Source organism: Mustelus asterias, chromosome 5 (assembly GCF_964213995.1).
Source record: "Mustelus asterias chromosome 5, sMusAst1.hap1.1, whole genome shotgun sequence".
Classification (NCBI taxonomy): domain Eukaryota; kingdom Metazoa; phylum Chordata; class Chondrichthyes; order Carcharhiniformes; family Triakidae; genus Mustelus; species Mustelus asterias.
The window spans coordinates 8,717,317-8,739,766 of NC_135805.1; the positions used below are offsets into that span (position 1 = coordinate 8,717,317).

General features: G+C 44.9%; 1 protein-coding gene across 1 annotated transcript in view; it reads left to right on the forward strand.

Moving 5' to 3' along the window:
• The window catches only part of LOC144493945 (dynein axonemal heavy chain 8-like), a 1,745,965-nt gene that overhangs the window by 449,946 nt on the left and 1,273,569 nt on the right, over positions 1-22,450 (forward strand). The window contains exon 17 of the mRNA XM_078213522.1: positions 18,752-18,851. Coding sequence (XP_078069648.1) covers positions 18,752-18,851 — 100 coding nt within the window. The remainder of the gene's footprint in view (positions 1-18,751; positions 18,852-22,450) is intronic.

The window sequence follows — 22,450 nt, forward strand, 5'->3', positions numbered from 1 at the left end:
ACAAATAACGGACACAGCAAATCAAGAACCTATAATCAATGTTAGAATAGGGGGGGTTGAGATCCCCATGATGATAGATACAGGAGCTACTTGTACGTGCATACAAGAAAAATATGCAGGACACCTACCATTGTCAGGTCAGTTTGTAAAAACTATGGGGTTCTCGGGGAAAGCAATATTGACTCAAACGACGATGCCGGTGCCTATCACCATTGGAAACAAAACCACTCATGTGCCTGTGTTAGTATGCAATAAAACACCACTGAATTTGTTAGGCCGGGATGCAATCTTAGGGTTAGGGTTAAAATTAGAGTGTACAACTCAAGGAATTAATCTGACGGGCATGTACGTAATTAGGGTAAGGGGAGAAGAGTGGGCCAATGTATATTGGCTAGGGGACATAGAAGAACAAATTAAAAAGCAGGTATGGGAAATTTGGGGGACATTTGTAGAGGCACAGATTCCAGACGCCGAATGGCCAAAAACTGAACTACATAGCACAATGATTTTTGATAAAATGCAACAGTCAGAGATACAGGAGAAGTGGAATAAAGAGGCAGGACAAGAACAGGAAATAAATTCAGACAGCATTTTAATCGGACCAGAGGGAGCAGCCCTCACAATTAGAAAGAATGAATGGGTTAGAAAATGGTTCTCAGTGCCTGAGACAGAACAACATGTTACGCTAAAGGTGAATCCTGATTACAGACCAAAGGATTTGGGACTTATGACGTTTAGGGCACAGGAACTGGAATTTATTAAAGCAAACAATGAGAATATTTGGATGTCGACTGACGGACAAATGATGAAAATATCTGTTAATGCAAGGATGACTGGAAGACCAAAAGAGGTAAAAATAGAGTTAAAAAATAAAGAAGTAGAGCAAGAATGGAGAGCAAAGTTAGAAAAAGATTTAGATTCTCTCCCTGAGGAATTGTGGTCAAAGAACGACACAGATGTAGGCAAAGTTAAAACAGCTACCCCAGTCGAAGTAAAATTGAAGCCAGGATGTCAAGGACCTTATAAACCACAATATCCAATCAAGGCAGAAGCAGTAAAAGGCATAAGAGAAACAATCAAAGGATTAGTAGACGCAGAAATATTAAAAGAAACCCGAAGTAAATGTAACACACCCTTATTACCAGTTAAAAAGGCAGATGGGGAAAAGTGGAGGTTAGTACACGACCTGAGAGCAGTTAATGAAGTAGTTGAAAATATGCCAGTAGAAGTCCCTAACCCCTACACCTTATTGACTAACATACCGTCTGAAAGCAGATGGTTTACAGTAATAGACTTATGCTCAGCGTTTTTCAGTGTGCCCTTGGCACAAGCGAGTCAGTACTTATTTGCTTTCAAGTACGAGGGAAAACAGTACACATACAATAGAATGCCACAAGGATTCAAACACTCCCCACATGTATTCAACCAAGTGTTGAGAGCAGATTTGGCAGGGATACAACTAGAAGGAACACTGATACAATATGTGGATGACTTGTTGTTGTGTACAGAAACAAAGGAACAGTGTAGGGAAGAAAGTTTAAAACTGCTGGGAAAGCTGGCGAAAGGAGGACATAAAGTGTCAAGAAAGAAATTACAGTTCTGTCAAAGAAAAGTAGAATACCTTGGAAGGGAAATAACTGTTGGACAAAAAAGAATAGCTCACCAGCAGATAGAAGCAGTATTGAAAATCCCAAAACCACAGACAGTGAGACAGATGATGACATTCTTAGGAATGACAGGATTTAGTTCAGAATGGATAGAAAACTATGCAGAAAAAACACAAGCGTTAAGGAAAATAATGAAAGAGGCCGGATGTGAGGAGTTAAAAGCGATCTTGATATGGGACAGGGAGGCCTCAGAAGCATTTGATAACGTGAAACAAGAGATGGTGCAAGCACCAGCACTGATGCTGCCTTCGTATGATAAACCCTTTGACCTTTTTGTTAGCAACAGGGAAACAGGATTCGCAACTGCTGTGTTAATGCAGGACAGCTGTAAAGGAAGAAAGAAACAAGCAATAGCTTATTATAGCACCAAGTTAGATGATGTGGCCCTGGGGTACCCTCCATGTTATCAGGGTTTGGCAGCTGCTTGGTGGGCTTACGAAAAAGCAGCTACCATCACAATGGGATATTTAATAAACATACATGTACACCACAAAGTAGCTGAATTGATTGAGCAAGGAAAATTTGTGCTGACACCTGCTAGGATCCATCATTATCGAATGCTAACCACATTCCCAGATATCACGATAATAAAGTGCAACAGAGTAAATCCAGCTGATTACATGCCATTACCTCATGAAGGAAAAGAACATAAGAACATAAGAACATAAGAAATAGGAGCAGGAATAGGCCATCTAGCCCCTCGAGCCTGCCCCGCCATTCAATAAGATCATGGCTGATCTGACGTGGATCAGTACCACTTACCCGCCTGATCCCCATAACCCTTAATTCCCTTACCGCTCAGGAATCCGTCCATCCGCGCTTTAAAGATATTCAGCGAGGTAGCCTCCACCACCTCAGTGGGCAGAGAATTCCAGAGATTCACCACCCTCTGGGAGAAGAAGTTCCTCCTCAACTCTGTCTTAAACCGACCCCCCTTTATTTTGAGGCTGTGTCCTCTAGTTTTAACTTCCTTACTAAGTGGAAAGAATCTCTCCGCCTCCACCCTATCCAGCCCCCGCATTATCTTATAAGTCTCCATAAGATCCCCCCTCATCCTTCTAAACTCCAACGAGTACAAACCCAATCTCCTCAGCCTCTCCTCATAATCCAAACCCCTCATCTCCGGTATCAACCTGGTGAACCTTCTCTGCACTCCCTCCAATGCCAATATATCCTTCCTCATATAAGGGGACCAATACTGCACACAGTATTCCAGCTGCGGCCTCACCAATGCCCTGTACAGGTGCATCAAGACATCCCTGCTTTTATATTCTATCCCCCTCGCAATATAGGCCAACATCCCATTTGCCTTCTTGATCACCTGTTGTACCTGCAGACTGGGCTTTTGCGTCTCATGCACAAGGACCCCCAGGTCCCTTTGCACGGTAGCATGTTTTAATTTGTTTCCATTGAGATAGTAATCCCATTTGTTATTATTTCCTCCAAAGTGTATAACCTCGCATTTCTCAACGTTATACTCCATTTGCCATATCCTCGCCCACTCACTCAGCCTGTCCAAATCTCTCTGCAGATCTTCTCCGTCCTCCACACGATTCACTTTTCCACTTATCTTTGTGTCGTCTGCAAACTTCGTTACCCTACACTCCGTCCCCTCCTCCAGATCATCTATATAAATGGTAAACAGTTGCGGCCCGAGTACCGATCCCTGCGGCACGCCACTAGTTACCTTCCTCCAACCGGAAAAACACCCATTTATTCCGACTCTTTGCTTCCTGTCGGATAGCCAGTCCCCAATCCACTTTAACACACTACCCCCAACTCCGTGTGCCCTAATCTTCTTCAGCAGCCTTTTATGGGGCACCTTATCAAACGCCTTTTGGAAATCCAAAAACACCGCATCCACCGGTTCTCCTCCATCAACCGCCCTCGTCACATCTTCATAAAAATCCAACATGTTCGTCAAGCACGACTTTCCCCTCATGAATCCATGCTGCGTCTGATTGATCGAACCATTTCTATCCAGATGCCCTGCTATCTCCTCTTTAATAATGGATTCCAGCATTTTCCCTACTACAGACGTTAAGCTGACCGGCCTATAGTTACCCGCCTTTTGTCTCCTTCCTTTTTTAAACAGCGGCGTAACATTAGCCGTTTTCCAATCAACCGGCACTACCCCAGAATGCAACGAGTTTTGATAAATAATCACTAACGCATCCACTATTACCTCTGACATTTCTTTCAATACCCTGGGATGCATTCCATCCGGACCCGGGGACTTGTCCACCTTCAGTCCCATTAGTCTACCCAGCACTGCCTCTCTGGTAACATTAATCGTATTAAGTATTTCTCCTGCTGCCAACCCTCTATCGTTAATATTTGGCAAACTATTTGTGTCCTCCACCGTGAAGACCGACACAAAAAACGTATTTAAAGACTCAGCCATATCCTCATTTCCCACTATTAACTCCCCCCTCTCGTCCTCCAAGGGTCCAACATTCACTCTAGCCACTCTATTCCTTTTTATATATTTATAAAAACTTTTACTATCATTTTTTATATTAATTGCTAGCCTAGCTTCATAGTCTATCCTTCCTTTCTTTATCGCTTTCTTAGTCTCTCTTTGTTGTTTCTTAAATTTTTCCCAATCACTTGTTTCTCCACTATTTTTGGCCACTCTGTACGCAGCTGTTTTTATTTTAATACTCTCCTTTATTTCCTTCGTTATCCACGGCTGGTTCTCCCTTTTCTTACAATCCTTGTTTTTTGCTGGAATATATTTTTGCTGAGAACTGAAAAGGATCTCCTTAAAAATCCTCCACTGTTCCTCAGCTATCCTACCTGCCAGCCTGCTCTCCCAGTCTACCTTAGCCAATTCATCCCTCATCCTATCATATTTCCCTCTGTTCAAACAGAGGACACTGGTTTGAGACCAAACTTTCTCCTCTTCCATCTGAATCAGAAATTCGACCATATTGTGGTCACTAGACCCAAGAGGGTCCTTCACAATAAGATCCTTAATTCTACCTACCTCGTTACACAATACCAGATCCAAAATAGCTCGTTCCCTCGTCGGTTCCGTAACATGCTGTTCAAGGAAACTATCCCGACAGCATTCTAAGAACTCTTCCTCCATTCCACCCTTACCGACTTGAGTCTGCCAGTCAATGTGCATGTTGAAGTCCCCCATGATTATTGCCGTTCCGTTTTTACACGCATCCCTTATCTGCTTGTTTATAGCCCTCCCTACCTCAACATTATTATTTGGGGGCCTATATACCACACCTACTAGTGTCTTTCTCCCTCTACTATTCCTCATCTCTACCCATAATGATTCCACGTTTTGTTCCTCAGAGCCTATGTCATCCCTCAGTACTATCCTGATATTATCTCTTATTAATAGCGCGACCCCACCACCTTTTCCTTCCTGTCTATTCTTCCTAAACGCCTGATACCCCTGGATATTCATCTCCCAGTCCTGGTCACCTTTCAGCCATGTTTCTGTAATGGCCACTAGATCGTACCCACTTGTGCTGATTTGCACCATCAACTCATTCACCTTGTTCCGAATGCTTCGTGCATTCAGGCAAAGTGTCCTTATTCCAGCTTTTATCTGAACCCGCTTTGATGAGTCGCGAACACCGTCTCCCTCTACTCCCTTATCTAAATTACCGCCTTCATTCACTTGCACCCTCTCCTCTACCATTAATTTTGTAATTCCCCTTACCCCTGCATCCTCCCCCCCATCAATTAGTTCCTTGATCCTAGTCAACTCTTCTAGCTCCCCTCCCCCCAACCTATCTAGTTTAAATTCTCCCCAGTAGCCTTAGCCAACCTACCGGCCAGGATATTGGTCCCCGTGTGATTCAAGTTCCACCCGTTTTTTGTATACAGATCACCCCTGCCCCTAAAGAGGTCCCAATGGTCCAGGAACCTGAATCCCTGCCCTCTGCACCAGTCCCTCAGCCACACATTCATCCTCCACCTCACTCCATTCCTGCCCTCACCTTCCTGTGGCACAGGCAGTAATCCTGAGATTACTACCTTTGCTTTCCTCTTTCTCAGCTGTCTCCCTAATTCCCTGTCCTCCCTTTTCATGACCCCTTCTCCCTTCCTACCCACATCAGCGGTACCATGAATGCTTAAGAGAAGCAAAAACATTTATGAAACTGAGAGAAGACTTAAGAGCAGAGGGACTAGTGACAGAAGAGAAGAGGACACTGTATGTAGATGGCCCATGTTACAGGGATCACTTGGGAAACCACACAGGCTATGCCATAGTTGAACAAAGACCAGGAGGACTTGAAGTTAAAGAAGCAGAAAAATGTGAACAGCCCTGTTCGGCCCAACTAGCAGAACTTAAGGCACTAACCAGAGCATGTGAATTAGCAAAAGGGGAGGCAGTAGAAGTGTATACAGATTCGGCTCATGCACATGGATTGTGTCATCTGTTTGGATCAATCTGGAAACCGAGAGGCTTTATGAAAAGTAGTGGGGGACCAATACAGCATGAAAGTCAAATAAAAGCCTTAATACAAGCTATGATGGGCCCAAAAGATTTGGCCATAATATTTGGAATTGGCTTGATAATGTATTCGGACAATGGGGAGCATGGTTTGCAAAGGCAGGGGTTATAATAGTAGTAGTAATAATCATAATTGGACTAATCTTTTGTTGTTTACTGCCTGCTTTGAGATCTTTTATTACCAGACTAATAATGCGACAAATGGTAGTGCGAATGGAGAATGAACAAATCCCCGAACAAGAAGTCCAGGAATGGGGTCAAGTTGAATTACCCCCACCGAATAGACTCATGATAACTTTGATTGAGACTGACGCTCCTTGTTTTGCAATGTAGCACTAAAGACTGCAAAAGAGGGGAAGATCTGTTTCAATGCGTTAAAAGAAGATGGAAATTTGATTTGTATACCAGTGATCAGTATTTTCCTTCCTCAGGAACAAGGACTGTTGACACAAACTCTACCGCTCAAGTTCATGGTTCATCGAATTCGACCCAGGAAACTGAGCTATCAACTGAACTGACAAAACAAGAGAAATCACTGAAATTGAAGCTGAAAGACTGAATAAACTAAATAGTATTAGCGGCGACTAAGCGCGGGAAAAGAATTGTGTAAACTGTGATAAATTGTACTCTCCCTCCTTGTGATAGCATGGGAAAAGTAGGGGTACGATAGATGGGGATAATACTGGTACTTAGTATGGGGGGTGGCAAGAGTAAAAATTAACAGGAAGAAGACAGATCGCATATAAATACTTACTGATATATGTCATATATGTATGCAGAAAGATTGAATATAAGCAAATATTGGGTCTGCACTCATGTCCCAAGCCATTCCCAAGAAGGCCTACCACTCCAGTCTCTCCCCTTTCAGATTTCAGAAACTATAGAATGGATATTGAGACAAAATAAGACAGGGGAAGGAGGAAACATGACAATGTGGGAGTCAGCTGGGTATAGAATGACCAGGTTTGCTACATGGTACCAACCAACCTACGACCATTCCCAGTTCCCACCTGTACCGACGGTCCTAAAATCAAATGGACCAGGATCCTTCTGTTTAAAGAAAAATGTGGATGGAGCAAGAGTTGGAGAAAGTAAATGTCAGCAAACTGTAGAATGGCAACCACCTGTGAAAGATCTAAGTACAGCTGGTATGTTCAAAATAGACTGGACTGAAATATGCAACATCACATCAAGCAAAGTGTGGGAAGGAAAAGCTGTACAACCTTGGATGACGCTGGCTGAGAACTTTACGGCCTACAATGGAACTTACTTTATATGCGGTACAAAGGCATATCCCTGGCTCCTGTTATCTGGGATATGTAGTGCCCTATATGCACCACATGCCTTCCCTACGAAGCTACCCTTCGCGAGCAAAACGAACAATCAGTAAGACTGACTGGTTCTTTATGATGGCCTTTCCATTACATGGGACAGGAAGAACGGCAAACGAGTTAATTCTGATGGCCACAGCCCTGGAACAACTGGCTAATATCACTGCAGCTGAAGCTCGATAAACAGGGCAAGCCTTGACAGAAGTATCAGCAGAACTGATGGCAGTCTGCACAGTAGCCCTGCAAAATAGACTGGCTTTGGACTATCTATTGGCCTCGCAGGGAGGAACATGTGCCATAATTTAACAAGAATGCTGTACTTACATACCAGATAAATCTGAGCCATGATTATAACCCACCTGGATGGTTAGGATGGGTAGGAAATGGGATGTTTGATTGGATTTTTAAATCATTTATGTTACTGCTGCTTATAATAGTAGGGATAGCGTTAGCAGGATGCTTATGTCGATGTGTAATTAACAGGGCAATGGACAGCATGTACCATTATCAATAGTTTGAAAATAAGAGGAGATAATATGACCCTAGATACCATACGCATAGAGGGAAATACTTAAATGATCATGCAAAATCAAGGAGGGAGAGATGTGTTAGTACAAAGTGTATGAAATGTATTAATGCAAAAATGTATTTTAATGAACTATCAGGTAAAGGAAATCTGGAGGAGCAGTTCGCAATTAGGCTATTAATAAACAAAAAGGGATATTGATCCTACACTTAAGCTCCTCCACATTTCGTGAAACCAAACATAACTAAGACATATATTGGGAAAATATATCAAGAAATAGTTTAGTGAGACAATGATGTCTCAAAGAGGGGATATGTAAGGAATAATCATTAAGACAACATATATTGGAAGGAATAATTATTAGGACAAGTAGGAGATAATAATTAACATAGAAGAGATAATCACTACTTGAGAAGCTCTCATATATCACATATCTTATTCAGAAGCTGAAAGTAATTTCTTAAATAAACGTGAGAAAGTCAGACAACGGGAAAAAAGACTTGGCATAGCAGGATGCCCTACAATGGTTGAACAAGCAACAACCTTGGCTGATTAGACAATAAACTTCAGATAAGAAGGCAAGATGTAACCACAGTGATATCATAGCACATTCATTAGTGACCAATCAGAAAGAAGGCAGATAACGTAGGTCTAGTAAACCATGGTGGCTAACGAAAAGTGGCCTTGGGGTCTGCAACAAAAAAACCTTGACTGTAAGATAAGAATGATGAAATATGAAGCTAAATGTGGATAAAAAGGACTGTGAGAGCACTGGTTTTTTGGATTCATCTGGGAATCCCGGCTTTATTGAAATGTACTAGCTAATAAAGCCTTGCTGCCTGGAAGATCAAGACTCAGACTCTCTATTCTGATTGATGAATTCTTCTTGCCGTCCACGGGGAACCACGGCACTACACACTTCAACCAGATGAAATCGAAGTTCTCAGCCGAGGGCTTAATTTTTGCCCCACCACCAAAATAGACCCCATCAGTCTCGCAGCAGATACGGAGGAATTCATCAGGCGAATGAGGCTGCGGGAGTTCTTCCACAAACCTCAAGAGGCCAACAACGAACACAATGAGACAGCCAATGAACCGGAACAGCCGACAGAGAGATCCGCAGTGCATCCGAAGAGGAAAGAGTCGAATTGGACTCCTCCGGAAGGCCGCTGCCCTCGACTTGACATGTATGCCCAAGCCGTCAGGAGGTGCGTCAACACCAAATTCATCAGCCGCACTCACAAGACAGCCCCGAACATCACCCAAGCACAACGTAACGCCATCCACGCTCTCAAGACCAACCGCAACATTGTCATCAAACCAGCAGACAAAGGAGGGGCCATCGTCATACTGAACAGAACGGATTACTGCAAAGAAGTGTACCGACAACTAAACAACGAGGAACACTACAGACAGTTACCTGCAGATCCGACCAAAGAACACACCCGTCAACTCAACACTCTGATCAAAACCTTTGATCCGGACCTTCAGAACACCCTCCGTGCTCTCATCCCACGTATTCCCCGTGTTGGAGATCTCTACTGCCTCCCGAAGATACACAAGGCAAACACACCCGGCCGTCCCATCGTATTGGGCAATGGGACCCTGTGCGAGAACCTCTCCGGCTATGTCGAGGGCATCCTGAAACCCATTGTACAATGAACCCCCAGCTTTCGTCGCGACACGACGGACTTCCTACAGAAACTCGGCACACATGGAGCAGTTGAACCAGGAGCGCTCCTCTTCACAATGGATGTCTCGGCACTCTACACCAGCATCCCCCATGGCGATGGCATTGCTGCAACGGCCTCAGTGCTCAGCGCCAACAACTGCCAGTTTCCAGATGCAATTTTACATCTCATCCGCTTCATCCTGGACCACAATATCTTCACCTTCAACAACCAGTTCTTCATCCAGACACACGGAACAGCCATGGGGACCAAATTCGCACCTCAATATGCCAACATCTTCATGCACAGGTTCGAACAAGACTTCTTCACCGCACGGGACCTTCAACCGATGCTATACACTAGATACATCGATGACATTTTCTTCCTTTGGACTCATGGTGAACAATCACTGAAACAACTCTATGATGACATCAACAAGTTCCATCCCACCATCAGACTCACCATAGACCACTCTCCGGAATCGGTTGCATTCTTGGACACACGCATCTCCATTAAGGACGGTCACCTCAGCACCTCACTGTACCGCAAGCCCACGGATAACCTCACGATGCTCCACTTCTCCAGCTTCCACCCTAAACACGTTAAAGAAGCCAATCCCTACGGACAAGACCTCCGTATACACAGGATCTGCTCGGATGAGGAGGATCGCAACAGACACCTCCAGACGCTGAAAGATGCCCTCATAAGAACAGGATATGGCGCTCGACTCATTGATCAACAGTTCCAACGCGCCACAGCGAAAAGCCGCACCGACCTCCTCAGAAGACAAACATGGGACACAGTGGACAGAGTACCCTACGTTGTCCAGTACTTCCCCGGAGCGGAGAAGCTACGGCATCTCCTCCGGAGCCTTCAACATGTCATTGATGAAGACGAACATCTCGCCAAGGCCATCCCCACACCCCCACTTCTTGCCTTCAAACAACCGCACAACCTCAAACAGACCATTGTCCGCAGCAAACTACCCAGCCTTCAGGAGAACAGTGACCATGACACCACACAACCCTGCCACAGCAACCTCTGCAAGACGTGCCGGATCATCGACACAGATGCCATCATCTCACGTGAGAACACCATCCACCAGGTACACGGTACATACTCTTGCAATTCGGCCAACGTTGTCTACCTGATATGCTGCAAGAAAGGATGTCCCGAGGCATCGTACATTGGGGAAACTATGCAGACGCTGCGACAACGGATGAATGAACACCGCTCGACAATCACCAGGCAAGACTGTTCTCTTCCTGTTGGGGAGCACTTCAGCGGTCACGGGCATTCGGCCTCTGATATTCGGGTAAGTGTTCTCCAAGGCGGCCTTCGCGACACACGACAGCGCAGAGTCGCTGAGCAGAAACTGATAGCCAAGTTCCGCACACACGAGGACGGCCTCAACCGGGATATTGGGTTCATGTCACACTATTTGTAACCCCCACAGTTGCATGGACCTGCAGAGTTTCACTGGCTGTCTTGTCTGGAGACAATACACATCTTTTTAGCCTGTCTTGATGCTCTCTCCACTCACATTGTTTTGTTTCTTAAAGACTTGATTCGTTGTAAGTATTCGCATTCCAACCATTATTCATGTAAATTGAGTCTGTGTCTTTATATGCTCTGTTTGTGAATAGAATTCCCACTCACCTGAAGAAGGGGCTTAGAGCTCCGAAAGCTTGTGTGGCTTTTGCTACCAAATAAACCTGTTGGACTTTAACCTGGTGTTGTTAAACTTCTTACTCGGTTAAAGAAGACAGAGGGTAGCAGTGGAAGGGTGCGTTTCTGAATGGAGGGCTGTGACAAGTGGTGTTCCTCAGGGATCAGTGCTGGGACCTTTGCTGTTTGTAATATATATAAAAGAATTGAAGAAAAATGTAACTGATTTGATTAGTAAGTTTGCGGACAACACAAAGGTTGGTGGAATTGCGGATAGCAATGAGGACCTTCAGAGGATACAGCAGGATATAGATCAGTTGGAGAATTTGGTGGAGAGATGGCAGATGGAGTTTAATCCGGACAAATGTGAGGTAATGCATTTTGGAAGGTCCACTACAGATGGGAAATATACAGTAAATGGCAGAACCTTTAAGAGTATTGATAGGCAGAGGGATCTGAGTGTACAGGTACACAGATCACTGAAAGTGGCAATGCAGGTGGAGAAGATAGTCAAGAAGGCATACAGCATGCTTGCCTTCATCAGCTGGGGCATTGAGTTTAAAAATTGGCAAGTCATGTTGCATCTTTATAGAACGTTAGTTAGGCCACACTTGGAAAATAGTGTTCAATTCTAGTTACCACACTACCAGAAGGATGTGGAGACTTTGGAGAGGGTACAGAAAAGATTTACCAGGATGTTGCCTGGTGTGGAGAGCATTAGCTATGAGGGGAGTTTGGAGAAAGTTGGTTTGTTCTCACTGGAATGACGGAGGTTGAGGGGCGACCTGACACAAATCTACAAGAATATGAGGGGCATGGACAGAGTGGATAGTCAGAAGCTTTTCCCCAGGGTAGAAGCATCAATTACCAGGGGGCATAGGTCTAAGGTGCGAGGGGCAAGGTTAAAGGTAATGTACAAGGCAGGTTTTTTATACAGAGGGTGGTCGATGCCTGGAACTCACTGCCGGGGGAGGTAGTGGAAGCAGATACGATAGTAACTTTTAAGGGACGTCTTGACAAACATAAGAACATAAGAACTAGGAGGCCATCTGGCCCCTCGACCCTGCTCCGCCATTCAATAAGATCATTTTGTGGATTCAGCTCCACTTACCTACCTGTTCGCCATAACCCTTAATTCCTTTAATGTTCAAAAATTTATCTATCCTTGCCTTAAAAACATTCAATGAGGTAGCCTCAACTCCTTCACTGAACAGGGAATTCCACAGATTCACAACCCTTTGGGTGAAAAAGTTACTCCTCAACTCAGTCCTAAATCTGCTCCCCCTTATTTTGAGGCCATGCTCCCTCGTTCTAGTTTCACCTACCAGTGGAAACAACTTCCCTGCTTCTATCTTATCTATTCCCTTCATAATCTTCTATATTTCTATCAGATCTCCCCTCATTCTTCTGAATTCCAATGAGTATAGCCCCAGTCTACTCAGTCTCTCCTCATAAGCCAACCCTCTCAATTCCAGAATCAACCTAGTGAATCTCCTCTGTACTCCCTCCAGTGCCAGTATATCCTTTCTCAAGTAAGGAGACCAAAACTGTACACAGTACTCCAGGTGTGGACTCCACCTTATACAGCTGCAACATAACCTCACTGTTTTTAAACTCCATCCCTCGAGCAATGAAGGACAAAGTTCCATTTACCGTCTGAATTACCTGCTGCACCTGCAAACCAACTCCTTGTGATTCTTGCACAAGGACACCCAGGTCCCTCTGCACAGCAGCATGCTGCAATTTTTTACCATTTAAATAATAGTCCATTTTGCTGTTATTCCTACCAAAATGGATGCCCTCACATTTACCAATGTTGTACTCCATCTGACAGACCCTTGCCCACTTCGACTATCTATATCCCTCTGCAGACTTTCAGTGTCCTCTGCACACTTTGCTCTACCACTCATCTTAGTGTCATCTGCGAACTTTGACACGCTACACTTGTTTCCCAACTCCAAATCATCTATGTAAGTCATAAATAATTGCGGTCCCAACACTGACCCCTAAGGCACACCACTAGTCACTGATCGCCAACCAGAAAAACACCCATTTACCCTCACTCTTTGCTTTCTGTTCGTTAACCAATCCTCTGTCCATGCTAATACATTACCCGTAACACCATGCACATTTATCAGACATGAATAGGATGGGAATAGAGAGATACGGTCTCCAGGAGGGTGGAGGGTTTTAGTTCAGTCAGGCAGTGTGGTCGGTGCAGGCTTGGAGGGCCAAAGGGCCTGTTCCTGTGCTGTAATTTTCTTTGTTCTTTGTTCTAATGAATGTCAGGACGCTGGGTAACTCTGAGGAACAGAGAGATCTTGGGGTAATTATTCACAGATACCTGAAGGCGGCAGAGCATGCGAGTAGGATAGTGAAGAAGGCATATGGGACACTTGCTTATATCAGTCATGGTATAGAATATAGAGTATAAGAGTAAAGAGGTAATGTTGGAGTCATACAGAGCATTGGTTCGGCCACAGCTGGACTATTGTGTGCAGTTCTGGCTATCTCACTATAAGAAAGATGTGATAGCACTAAAACAGGTACAGAGGATGTTGATCACGATGTTGCCTGGAATGGAGCATTTGAGCCATCAGGAGAGACTGAATAGGGGCTTGAGGTTGTTTTCATTAGAGTGGTGAAGACTAAGGGAGAACATATTTGAGGGTATCAGATTATGAGGGGTATGGACAGGGTGAGCAGGGAACAGCTGTTCCCCTTGGTTAAGGGGTCAATCATGAGGGGGCATTGTTTTAGGTTAAGAGGCAGGAGATTCAGAGAGGATTTGAGATAAATGCTCACTCAGAGGGTGGTGGAAATCTGGAATGCACTGCTCCGGAAGGTAGTGGAAGCCGGAAATCTTACAACTTTAAAAAAATATTTGGATGAGTATTTGAAATATTATAACTTTCAAGGATATGGAACTTCAGTGGTAGTTATTGTGGGTGCAGATTTGATGGGCCGAAGGGTCACAGAGTCATAGAGGTTTACAGCATGGAAACAGGCCCTTCGGCCCAACTTGTCCATACCACCCTTCTGTTTTAAACCCCTAAGCTAATCCCATTTGTCCGCATTTTTTTTTAACATTACAGCGCAGTACAGGCCCTTCGGCCCTCGATGTTGCGCCGACCAGTGAAACCAATCTAAAGCCCATCTAACCTACACTATTCCAATATCACCCATATGTTTATCCAATGACCATTTAAATGCCCTGAATGTTTGTGAGTGGCCCATATCCCTCTATACCCATCTTATCCATGTAACTATCTAAATGCTTTTTCAAAGACAAAATTGTACCCTCCTCTACTACTACCTCTGGCAGCTTGTTCCAGACACTCACCACCCTCTGTGTGAAAAAATTGCCCCTCTGGACACTTTTGTATCTCTCCCCTCTCACCTTAACCTATGCCCTCTAGTTTTAGACTCCTCTACCTTTGGGAAAAGATATTGACTGTCTAGCTGATCTGTGCCCCTCATTATTTTATAGACCTCTATAAGATCACCCCTCAGCCTCCTACGCTGCAGAGAAAAAAGTCCCCAGTCTACCCAGCCTCTCTTTATAACTCAAACCATCAAGTCCCGGTAGCATCCTAGTAAATCTTTTCTGCACTTTATCTAGTTTAATAATATCCTTTCTATAATAGGGTGACCAGAACTGCACACAGTATTCCAAGTGTGGCCTTACCAATGTCTTGTACAACTTCAACAAGACATCCCAACTCCTGTACTCAATGTTCTGACCAATGAAACCAAGCATGCCGAATGCCTTCTTCACCATTCTGTCCACCTGTGACTCCACTTTGAAGGAGCTACGAACGTGTATCCCTAGGTCTCTTTGTTCTGTAACTCTCTCCAATGCCCTACCATTAACTGAGTAAGTCCTACCCTGGTTCAATCTACCAAAATGCATCACTTCACATTTGTCTAAATTAAATGTCTAATGTGGTCCCGTTATTTAAGAAGGGGGTAGGAAGGATAACCCGGGAAATTATAGGCCGGTGAGCTTGACGTCCGTGGTAGGGAAGTTGTTGGAGAGGATTCTTAGAGATAGGATGTATGCACATTTAGAAAGGAATAAACTCATTGACGATAGTCAGCATGGTTTTGTGAGAGGGAGGTCATGCCTCGCTAACCTGGTGGAGTTTTTTGAAGAAGTGACTAGAATGGTTGACGAGGGAAGGGCCGTGGATGTCGTCTATATGGACTTTAGTAAAGCGTTTGACAAAGCACCTCATGGTAGGTTGGTGCAAAAGGTTGGATCTCATGGGATAAAGGGGGAGGTGGCTAGATGGGTGGAGAACTGGCTTGGTCACAGAAGACAGAGGGTGGTAGTGGAAGGGTCTTTTTCCGGCTGGATGCCTGTGATGAGTGGTGTTCCGCAGGGCTCTGTATTGGGACCTCTGCTGTTTGTGATTTATATAAACGATCTGGAAGAAGGTGTAACTGGGGTGATCAGTAAGTTTGCGGACGACACGAAAATGGCTGGACTTGCAGATAGTGAGGAACATTGTCAGAGGCTACAGAAGGATATAGATAGGCTGGAAATTTGGGCAAAGAAATGGCAGATGGAGTTCAATCCAGATAAATGCGAAGTGATGCATTTTGGTAGAACTAACATAGAGGGGAGCTATACGATAAATGGCAGAACCATAAAGGGTGTAGATACGCAGAGGGACCTGGGTGTGCAAGTCCACAGATCCTTGAAGGTGACATCACAGGTGGAGAAGGTAGTGAATAAGGCATATGGCATGCTTGCCTTTATAGGACGGGGCATAGAGTATAAAAGTTGGGGTCTGATGTTGCAGTTGTATAGAACGTTGGTTCGGCCGCATTTGGAATACTGCGCCCAGTTCTGGTCGCCACACTACCAGAAGGACGTGAAGGCTTTAGAGAGAATACAGAGGAGGTTTACCAGGATGTTGCCTGGTATGGAAGGGCTTAGTTATGAGGAGAGATTGGGTAAACTGGGGTTGTTCTCACTGGAAAGACGGAGGATGAGGGGTGACCTAATAGAGGTGTATAAAATTATGAAAGGCATAGATAGGGTGAACGGTGGGAAGCTTTTTCCCAGGTGATGTTCACGAGGGGTCATAGGTTCAAGGTGAGGGGGGGGAGGTTTAACACGGATATCCGAAGGACGTATTTTACGCAGAGGGTGGTGGGGGTCTGGAATGCGTTGTCGGGCAAGGTGGTGGAGGCGGACACACTGGGAACGTTTAAGACTTATCTGGATAGCCACATGAATGGAGTGGGAATGGAGGGATACAAAAGGATGGTCTCGTTTGGACAAGGGGGCGGCGCGGGCTTGGAGGGCCGAAGGGCCTGATCCTGTGCTGTATTGTTCTTTGTTCTTTGTTCTTTTAAACTCCATCTGCCATTTGTCAGCCCACTGGCCCAATTGATCAAGATCCCGTTGCAATCGGAGATAACTTTCTTCACTGTCCACTATGCCACCAATCTTGGTGTCATCTGCAAACTTAAACTCATGCCTCCTATATTCTCATCCACATCATTAATATAAATGACAAATAACAGTGGACCCAGCACTGATCCCCGAGGCACACCGCTGGTCACAAGCCTCCAGTTTGAAAAACAACCCTCTACAACCACCCTCTGGCTTCTGTCAAGAAGCCAATTTTGTATCCATTTAGCTACCTCACCCTGGATCCCGTGAGATTTAACCTTATGCATCAAACTACCATGCGTTTTTTCATGCGTTTTATGAGTCTGTGACTCTGAGAGTATCTCAATGTTGAGACCAAGATCCCAGCAAGGTGGGTGTGTTATTGTTCTGATTTAATTCCCTGTCTTTTTTTTTTGATAGTGTAATAGTGTTTTTGGGAGAATTCCACCTGCTTTACTAGTTGCGTGAGGTGCTTGGCCAGTGGTGGAATATCATATCCAAAGTGAGCTTCATAATGTTGGAAGGACATTGTCTACTGGAAGATTTACTGATGTATGATCCCAGATAAGGATTCTCCTTACTTGTGAAATCTCAAGTTCCAATGGGGTTCTAAAACAGATAATTGGGTCTTGAATGGGACAATGTCTAACATTGTTTAGCCTATACTGGGTTGCACTGATAGTAATGCGGTATGTCCTGTTGTCCTCATTCATTACCTGAAGTGGGACATGGTCCTGGACCTTCACTTCCATCGTGCAATTGATTGGATGTGCACTTTCTGATTCAAACCCACACATTGGTTGGTCAATTGTTTTTACATGAAAGCACATGCCTTTTGTGACACCCTTTTAAATCCGTACCAGATGTAGATTTCCTAAACTCGCTGTTCTTTAAGTCTTTGGCACTAGCCTTCTTTGCAATTTCTCCTTGGCATTTCTTCTCGCAGAGCTGCAAAATATCTTCCCTCTCTAGCTATGAAGCTTCTACTCCAGCTTCCAGTTCAAAACTCAACTCAAAGCTCTTTCCTCGAAAGGTGCTGCTCGTTATGAGGTAACTTCTCTTTCCTTATCCAAGCTTTTATTTATTTTTCATGCCATAAACCTCTCTAAGCATGATCGAAGCACACTTATACATCAATGATCTAGACGAAGGAACTGAGGGCATTGTGGCTAAGTTTTCAGATGATACAAAGATAGGTGATGGGACAGGTAGTATTGAGGAGGTGAGAAGACTGCAGAAGGGCTTGGACAGGTTAGGAGAGTGAGCAAAGAAGTGGCAGATGGAATACAATGTGGGAAAGTATGAGTTCATGCACTTTATTCATACCCATTTTGTTGAGTCACCACAACAGTAACATTGAATCTCTGACCATGTGCCTCCCTTCTGGAAGAACATAATCAATGAATTTACCAACCAATTATGAGATGAGAATGATCAATTGGGGTGGCATGGTGGCACAGTGGTTAGCACTGCTGTCTCACAGCACCAGGGACCCAGGTTCGATTCCTAGCTTGGACCACTGTATGTATGGAGTTTTCAAGTTATCCTTGTGTCTGCGTGGGTTTTCTCGGGTTGCTTCGGTTTCCTCCCACAGTACAAAGTTGTGTGGGTTAGGTTGATTGGCCATGGTAAATTGCCCCTGAGTGTCAGGGGGATTAGCAGGATAACCACGTAGGTTTACGGGGATAGGGCCTGGTTTGGATTGTTGTCAGTGCAGGCTCGATGGGCCGAATGACATCCTTCTGCACTGTGGGGATTCTATGAATTTGAAATGATCAATGTATATTATGGTCCTAACTGTAATCAATGCTATTATAGATTGTAATACAGATTATATTTCTGCATGTTCGCATTATCATCCTCAATTAAAATAAATTTCTCAATTTTGGCTGTTAACTCAATTGAAAATTATATTTTAAAATATATTTTACAATGATGGTACTTGAGTTTCATGACTTTAATTAAATGATAGTTGTTGGTATTAAACTTGTTCTCTTAGATTTCAGAAGTTGGGTATACCATCCCTGGAGTCAGAAATTGAAATTACGATTGAACGTATTCTTCAGCACTATGTCGGAGAGTTAATGGGCATACGAAAGGTCAGAATATCTGCATTAAGATGACTTGCAGGTGTACACTATTACATTTATATTTCTGTCTTTATGAACTTACATACTTGCAACTAAAAAATTCTAACCACTTATGCTTAAGTAGAGCTTGACGGATGGCACCGTGGCATAGTAGTTAGCACTAATACCTAACAGCGCCAGGGGCCAGGGTTCAATTCCTGGCTTGGGTCACTGCCTGTGTGGCATCTGCATGTTCTCCCTGTGCCTGTGTGAGTTTCCTCCCACAGTCCGAAAGATGTGTTAGACTCGGGGATTTTTCATAGTATCTTCATTGCAGGCTAATAGGCTGGAGGAAATAGATGTTCGGAGGCAGTATTGAATAAACTGAAGGTCGATAAGTCCTCTGGGCCTGATGAAATGTATCCTAGGATTCTTTGGGAGGCAAGGGATGAGATTGCAGAGCCTTTGGCTTTGATCTTTGGGTCCTCGCTGTCCACGGGGATGGTGCCAGAGGACTGGAGAATGGCGAATGGTGTTCCTCTGTTTAAGAAAGAGAATAGAAATGACCCTGGTAATTATAGACCGGTTAGTCTTACTTCGGTGGTTGGTAAATTGATGGAAAAGGTCCTTAGAGATGGGATTTACGACCATTTAGAAAGATGCGGATTAATCCGGGATAGTCAGCACGGATTCGTGAAGGGCAAGTCGTGCCTCACAAATTTGATAGAATTTTTTGAGGAGGTAACTAAGTGTGTTGATGAAGGTAGGGCAGTTGATGTCATATACATGGATTTTAGTAAGGCGTTTGATAAGGCGTTTGGTCGGCTTATGATGAAAGTGAGGAGGTGTGGGATAGAGGGAAAGTTGGCCGATTGGATAGGTAACTGGCTGTCTGATCAATGACAGAGGGTGGTGATGGATGGAAAATTTTCGGATTGGAGGCAGGTTGCTAGCGGAGTGCCGCAGGGATCAGTGCTTGGTCCTCTGCTCTTTGTGATTTTTATTAATGACTTAGAGGAGGGGGCTGAAGGGTGGATCAGTAAATTTGCTGATGACACCAAGATTGGTGGAGTAGTGGATGAGGTGGAGGGCTGTTGTCGGCTGCAAAGAGACATAGATAGGATGCAAAGCTGGGCTGAAAAATGGCAAATGGAGTTTAACCCTGATAAATGTGAGGTGATTCATTTTGGTAGGACTAATTTAAATGTGGATTACAGGGTCAAAGGTAGGGTTCTGAAGACTGTGGAGGAACAGAGAGATCTTGGGGTCCATATCCACAGATCTCTAAAGGTTGCCACTCAAGTGGATAGAGCTGTGAAGAAGGCCTATAGTGTGTTAGCTTCTATTAACAGGGGGTTGGAGTTTAAGAGCCATGGGGTTATGCTGCAACTGTACAGGACCTTGGTGAGACCACATTTGGAATATTGTGTGCAGTTCTGGTCACCTCACTATAAGAAGGATGTGGAAGCGCTGGAAAGAGTGCAGAGGAGATTTACCAGGATGCTGCCTGGTTTGGAGGGTAGGTCTTATGAGGAAAGGTTGAGGGAGCTAGGGCTGTTCTCTCTGGAGCGGAGGAGGCTGAGGGGAGACTTAATAGAGGTTTATAAAATGATGAAGGGGATAGATAGAGTGAACGTTCAAAGACTATTTCCTCGGGTGGATGGAGCTATTACAAGGGGGCATAACTATAGGGTTCGTGGTGGGAGATATAGGAAGGATATCAGAGGTAGGTTCTTTACGCAGAGAGTGGTTGGGGTGTGGAATGGACTGCCTGCAGTGATAGTGGAGTCAGACACTTTAGGAACATTTAAGCGGTTATTGGATAGGCACATGGAGCGCACCATGATGATAGGGAGTGGGATAGCTTGATCTTGGATTCAGATAAAGCTCGGCACAACATCGTGGGCCGAAGGGCCTGTTCTGTGCTGTACTGTTCTATGTTCTATGTTCAGTGTTAATGTAAGCCTACTTGTGACTAATGAATTAAATTTTAACGTGGCCAAAAGAAAACCTAAAGTTATTGATTTATGGAGGTCATTAGAGCACTGTTGCCTCCCATTGCTGGTACAGGGACACAAAATGATAGGAGTTGAGAGATTTTGGTGTGTGTCAGAGAGAATGAAAGAGAGCAGAGGAGCGTTCAGCTCTCAGAAGTAAAACTACAAGGCTGGTGGGACAGTAGTTAACTGTAGGGTGGGTGATGCGCGATTGATTCACACGGGAGGCTAGGACGTACCCGGGAATAAAGGCTTTTATTCACAACAAGAATAGAGCACACTGCTTAACAATACTATCCTAGACTAAGGGCTACTAGGAAGTAGCAGTGACCTTTATACTCCTGTAAGAAGGCGGAGCCAAACGGAGTGTACCACAGAACAATGCTAACAGGTGGAACACCCCAACCCTAACCCCAACAGTAACAAGAGTAACATATGTACAAGTACCCATAGTGGTAACCATCTATGGTTCACCACATACACCACTCCTTTAAAAACAAAGGCCGGGGGGGTAAGGAGACAAAACAAACTGTCCATATGTTCACAAGTTCAGCCGTATTGGAGGTCCGCACCGTCTCTGCGACCTGCCGCAGCACTGGCTCCAGTGCCGGTTCTGGTGACCGTGGTGACGACCCTCTCTCCGAGGTGGTGTCCAGTGACTCCTCCAGTTCCTCACACGCCTGTGGACCTCGAGGTGGCGACAATCTCCTGGACTCAGGCGAGCTGTACACGGGAGTAAGAGGATTAAGTTGAGGTCCCGATGCTGCCTGCGCCGTGTCAGGAGGGGAGAGAATGGGCAAAGGAATCCTAACCAGGGGTGCGGGAGTGACGGGGGTTTCCAATTCCCCTGCAGGCGCCAGATCTCTGATAGAGACTGTGTCCTCTCGCCCGTCAGGATATGCCACATAGGCATATTGAGGGTTGGCGTGGAGGAGATGGACCTGTTCAACCAAAGGGCCGGACTTGCGGGCCCTAACATGCCGCCGCAGGAGGACAGGTCCTGAGTACGTCAACCAAGACGGCAGTGAGGTCCAGAGGAAGACTTCCTAGGGAAGGTAAATATCTGCTCATGTGGGGTAGCGTTGGTTGCCGTACACAGGAGGGACCGGATTGAATGGAGCGCATCAGAAAGTACCTCTTGCCAACGGGAGACTGGAAGACCCCTAGACCTTAACGCCAGTAAAACAGCCTTTCAGACTGTAGCGTTTTCTCTCTCGACCTGTCCGTTACCCCTGGGGTTATAACTCGTAGTCCTACTTGAGGCAATTCCTTTAGAGAGCAGGTATTGCCTCAAGTCGTCGCTCGTAAACGACGAACCCCTATCACTGTGGATATAACTGGGGTAGCCGAACAGGGTAAAAAGACTCCGCAGGGCTTTGATGACCGTGGCAGAGGACATGTCAGAACAGGGGATGGCAAAGGGGAATCGGGAGTATTCGTCAACCACGTTGAGGAAATACACATTCCAATCTGTCGAAGGAAGGGGGCCCTTGAAATCGACACACAGTCGTTCAAAAGGGCGAGTGGCCTTAATGAGGTGTGCCCTGTCAGGCCGGTAGAAGTGTGGCTTGCACTCTGCACATACCTGGCAGCTTCGAGTTATCGACCTGACATCTTCTATGGAGTAGGGCA